Raw genomic sequence first — 5,389 nt, forward strand, 5'->3', positions numbered from 1 at the left:
GCGCACACTTCACCCCAGAACGAAACAGACGTTTGGATGGACCCTTGTGAGACGCCGGTGTCCATCATCATAATATTTCAGCGCCTTTTCCAGCAGGTCTAGTGAGGCGGTGTAGTCCAGCAGCAGTAGCAGGCCTGTCACATCTCTTAACGCTGCTACTGCTTGGATCTGCACTTTTACTCATATTTCTACTGGTAATACTTACTTACTTTTTGCTATCTTAACCTTTATACTTCGTTCTTTCTCCCTTCCACACGTCTCGTGTCTTGCAGGGTGCACAGGTGGGCTGCAGTATACACAAATGAACGAAAGGCAAATCCCTCATATGGGATCATACTTGGCCGATAAAACCGAGTCTCTCGAAGAAATCGATTAGAATATAGTTGAATATAGTAGTGGCGGCACGGTGGCGCAGTGGTTAGTGCAGTCGCCTCACAGCAAGAAGGTCCCGGGTTCGAGCCCCGGGGTAGTCCAACCTTGGGGGTCGTCCCGGGTCGTCCTCTGTGTGGAGTTTGCATGTTCCCCCCTTGTCTGTGTGGGTTCCCTCCGGGGGCTCCCGTGTCCTCCCACAGTCCAAAGACATGTAGGTCAGGTGACTCACCGTACTACATTGTCCCTAGGTGTGTGTGTGTGTGTGTGTGTGTGTGTGTGTGTGTGTGTGTGTGGTGGGTGGGGGGGCTTGTGTGATGGCCTGGCAGCCTGTCCAGGGTGTCCCCCCGCCCGCCGCCCAGTGACTGCTGGGATAGACTCCAGCATCCCTGCCACCCTGAGAGCAGGGTAAGTGGTGGGGATGAGGGATGGATGGATGAATGTAGTAGATCCTGTCTGCACAAAGTGGAACAGTGTCTGTAGCTCAGCGAGACGCAACATGAAACCAGTGCTGTGGTACTAGTCGTAATATCATGAGTCTTGGTCAGAAATGAGGACCCCCCCCCTCCCTTATCTGTCTCAGGGTGATTGTTTAGTGGCTGTGATCAGTCCAGAAAAGGACAGGCCACTAATTCCCTTTGTGGTGAGCGGGTTGGAAAAAAAAAACAAAAAGAGAAAGAAAGAAAGAGTGAAAGCCGACAGAGGGCGGACAGCTCCCCCCTACATCTCCGCCCCTTTGTGGAGAGGAGGTGTCCGGGGATCTCCTACTACAACAGAGGCACATTGAGAAGGGCCGCGGGAGTTACATCACAGTCGGAGGGCATATAACGCAGTCTGGACGTCGTCCCCGGCAGCTTTCCTGCGGCACACGCGCAGCATGCCGATGCCGCACCGAGGCGGGCGGCCACGTGAGACCTGATCTAGCGGAGTCGGCGGTGCGGTGCGGTGCGGTGCGGTGCGGTGCGGTGCGGTGCGGTGCCAGCCAGGCGAGGAGTCCACTGATGCCGCTGCACAGGCGCCCCTCCGCGCAGCCTCTTGGCGCCCTAGATGCCTCTCGCCAAGCCCATGTGAGCAGCTGTGGGGGGGAGCTCGCTCTCTGAGAAGACCGGCCGCCGTCCGTGTAGGCTCGTCAGCGAACCGGCTCCGGGGCCGCGGCACAGCGGGTCTGAATTTCATGGACCCTCAAGGCGCAAAGTCGGATAACGGCTCACGCGTAATTGCGCATTCCGAGTGCCACTCCAATTAAAGACCGCGCGTTAGCCGCCCTGGGAAGACGCTCGTTGAGTCTGCTAAAAACAGACAAATAGACACTTGCACGTTGAGCTGCCGGACCTGTCCCGACCGGACATGGAACCGCCCCAGAACCTGGTCGCCATGTACTTGGTGATGCTGTCCCTCGGACTGACGGTGGAGAGGGGCATCTGCCAGCATTACTATCTCCTCCGCCCCATCCCGAGTGACAGTTTACCACTTGTGGAATTAAAAGAGGACCCGGATCCCGTTTTCGATCCCAGGGACAGGGACCTAAACGAAACCGAGCTGAAAGCCGCCCTGGGAGACTTTGACGGCCGCTTTTTGTCCATCTCGCCGCCGGAGGACAAACACTACGCCGGCAACGAGGAGCTGGGCGACTACGAGGTCCAGAAGCCCGGCGCGCTGATGCCCAAAGACATCAAGGCCATGGAGTTCGACGTGCAGTTCGGCAAGAAGCACAAACCCAGCAAGAAACTGAAACGGAGGCTGCAGCAGTGGCTGTGGGCGTACTCCTTCTGCCCGGTGGCGTACACCTGGAACGACCTGGGCAACAGGTTCTGGCCGCGGTTCGTCCGAGTGGGCGGCTGCCTCAGCAAGAGGTCCTGCTCGGTGCCGGAGGGGATGGTCTGCAAGCCCGCAAACTCGACCCATCTCACCATACTGAGGTGGAGGTGCACGCAGAGGAAAGGGGGGCTGAAGTGCACCTGGATACCGGTCCAGTATCCCATCATCACAGAATGCAAATGCTCCTGCTCGAACTGAACAATGAGTCCTCATCAGACTCGCCAATGAAGCTCGTTATCTCTGTGATCATGTGCACTACCGAGTGTAGGAATGTGTTTTATGTATGTATATGAGGTGCCATCCAGTTTATATAGGCTTATTCTTGTACAAAGTCAGTATTATGTGTAACCAGAGAGTCTACTTTATTTGTGGAAAATGTTGGTTATATATATATATATATATATATATATATATAAATATATATATTTTGTATTTATGAATATGGTGCATAGTGCCATAAAGGACTTGCTGTGTTCCCTGTGTAGACAACACAGATCGACCTCAGAGTGAAAGTGGAATATTTTATCTTACAAGCTGATGCAGCCTTGCGTCGGTGACTTGTTTTATCATGTAAATTAAGAGTACCTGCTATTTATTCTTTATATTCGTGTAATAAAATGACACTGAAATTTTGAAAGTATCGATTTCCTTCTTTACTTTTGTACTTCTTAACGTTCTTCATTATATGCTTTATTTATTTCTTGTATCGCCGATGGCGACCAACTGTTGGTCCTTCTCCTTCCCACCTGTCACACTGCGAGCGAGCCTAAGGCAGGCGGGTGTGCCCGGTGATCCTGCTCATGTTGACCCCGGGGTCCGCATCATGTACATCTTACAGTCCTGTACTTCACCGGGTCGCCACTCGCCCCACATTGTTTTTTAACTCTTGGTTTCAAGTACGGCAGTGTTGGCGAAACTGGACAACTTGCCTCGGCGACAAGAGGGGTGAAGTATGTGTGCACCCGTGAACTAACTCACTGACCTTCGTGTCTCCCGTCAAAAAGAGTTTAGGTGTCACTACATAATTCCTGCAGAGAAATGCATGGACATATTTGGGAAAGAGATTCCAAATCCCGCGGATACAGACGTTCATTCATCAAACCCGAAGCCATTTGCTCGCCTCTACCCACCACGCGGCCACCAGCCGCGTCGTTACCCTATCGGCTTAACTCCATCAGTCCTACATCCAAACGGTTCAGATCTCCTGCCTCTTACACAGCCATTACAAATGTAGTAAATGCTGATAAAGGAAGGAGCAGTGATTTATTGATCTAAAGGCTCAGCAGCTGCTAACAGTTCTCACAGTCTTTCATCTCTCGAACCCACCTCCCCATTTGCAGCACAGCAGGAGTGAACTGCAGGGAGGACTTCTTCTGCCTTCTGCTCCAGCGGAAAGGGCATAGCCAGAGGTTAATGTTCCAATACATATTATCAGCCACACTGCTGAGATGGGGTCTTTTGTATTTCCCTTAAATATTACAATCAGCCGTCTATGGCCTGAGCAGAAAAGGGAACCTTCTTCTGCACATATCATGGCATCAGACATGACTTACTGCAGTGCGGCCTGTCAGTCACACCGGCTTCCTTATCACGTATTTACAAAGTGGCTGTGTGGGGGTGAAACCGATAAGGATAATTTATAATGATAGGATTGTTTTCCTTTTCCGGTGATTTCTATAATTTGTCTAAGGTTTCCGTAGGGGTTCAGATTGAGGGAGCTCCCCTCCCCCCCGTGTTACACAGTCCCTCTTGGGTAGACTGAGGGGCACCAGAGAGCCTCATGTCTTGTTTTGGTTGTGTGTAGTCCATAATAATGCTACTCAGGTCCAGAGCCAGATCTCCATTTCTACACATATTTAAATTTCACACAAAAAAACCCCAACCTGACAAAGAAAGTCGAGTTTACCACAGCAGATTGTCATATATTATCATATTTAATTCCTTTGGGAATTAAATATGATAATATATTACATGCATATATTTGCATGTCATTGTGCAAGACCTGTGAATCTGAACAGTCAGAATGTGCATGACGCTAACCCGCTCGTCTCTCCCGCTGACTGCTGTGGTCACATCTATGACGGTCGAGCCTCCGTTTACGAGCAATGTGAGCGTCCACCTATTTTAGGTGTTGGCTGTCATGGTAGGACGCTGATGTTCTCAGAAGGATTACAGTGTGTATCAGTAACAGCTGGCCTTGAAAATCCATCCAGCAATCTTAAATTCTGACTTTTCCCTGTATCAGAATCCGCCCCTTTATTCCGTCGTGTCAGCCTGCTCCTCATTTGAACGGGGGCTTTGTTGTTTCAGGCAGACAGCACAGCGTTCTGTGTGTCCACTTTGTCCAGAGCATTCGATGGACAAAAGTGCTATATTAGTTCGAATGCTATGTTGCATGCTTTTATTTCCCTCCAAATGTCACAGAGTACTTTTTGTTTTTCGTTTTTAGGTCTGCTTCTCCGTATTTGAAGGTGATATTTCTTATTGTATTTTTGGCAACCAAGGCCACTCCTATCCACCCTCATGAGTCTCCTTTTTCTTAATTCTGTGCTGTGAGCGAGGGGGAAGAAGGCCCTGACTGCTCACATGAGTTGTATGTGGAGTAATAGGTGTTGACAGAGCGCTTGGTGCCTGCTAATACCAGCTGCAGACTGGAGGATGCGGAGCCGCGAACCCCCCTCGTAGCTCGGGAGGGGGCTCTGATTGCTCCCCCTTTACCCCACCCCCCACCCCCACCCACCGAATGGTGTTCCTCTCTAAACTCTGGCTTCAACATCCACAGATGTCTATGGTCTGGAACATCCAGTGATGTAGCGCTTTTAGCCACCGTTGGTCCAGCAGCTTAATGGTTTCTTTATGTATGCGTTCATATCGTTACTGTTCTGCTCCGTCCTTTCTTAACTTAATCGACATTCCTTTGTAAAGAGATATTTTAATGCCAGAAACTGGATGCTGATTAAATTCTCCTACAGGGTTTGGATACTTTGTTGATCAAAGCCCAGTCTCTGAGGTTAGCTAGGCCAACAATAACAGACGCCGGACTCATTGGTTTGTTTGTTTTTTTTTCATTAAAAGGTTATAGATTTTTTTTGTACTAATTGACTGATTCTGTGGCACATTTATTTCAGTTATGATAAGTGTCTGTTCAGTGCAAAAGTCAACAAATTGCAGAATTGATGCAGAGTTTTTTTCCTTATGATAT

The 5,389-nt window shown here is 49.8% G+C and overlaps 1 protein-coding gene across 1 annotated transcript; it reads left to right on the forward strand.

Annotated features, from left to right (window-relative positions):
* The first annotated feature begins 1,716 nt into the window (after positions 1–1,716).
* Positions 1,717–2,385, forward strand: nog1 (noggin 1). Its single transcript, XM_056288650.1, has one exon. The coding sequence runs from the start codon at positions 1,717–1,719 to the stop codon at positions 2,383–2,385; it is 669 nt and encodes a 222-aa protein (XP_056144625.1).
* The last annotated feature ends 3,004 nt before the right edge of the window (positions 2,386–5,389 follow it).

Source organism: Lampris incognitus, chromosome 10 (genome assembly GCF_029633865.1).
Source record: "Lampris incognitus isolate fLamInc1 chromosome 10, fLamInc1.hap2, whole genome shotgun sequence".
Lineage (NCBI taxonomy): Eukaryota > Metazoa > Chordata > Actinopteri > Lampriformes > Lampridae > Lampris > Lampris incognitus.

What these genes read in the sequence shown, in the direction of transcription:
- nog1 (XM_056288650.1), top strand. Translation starts at nt 1,717, where the DNA reads ATGGAACCGCCCCAGAACCTGGTCGCCATGTACTTGGTGATGCTGTCC.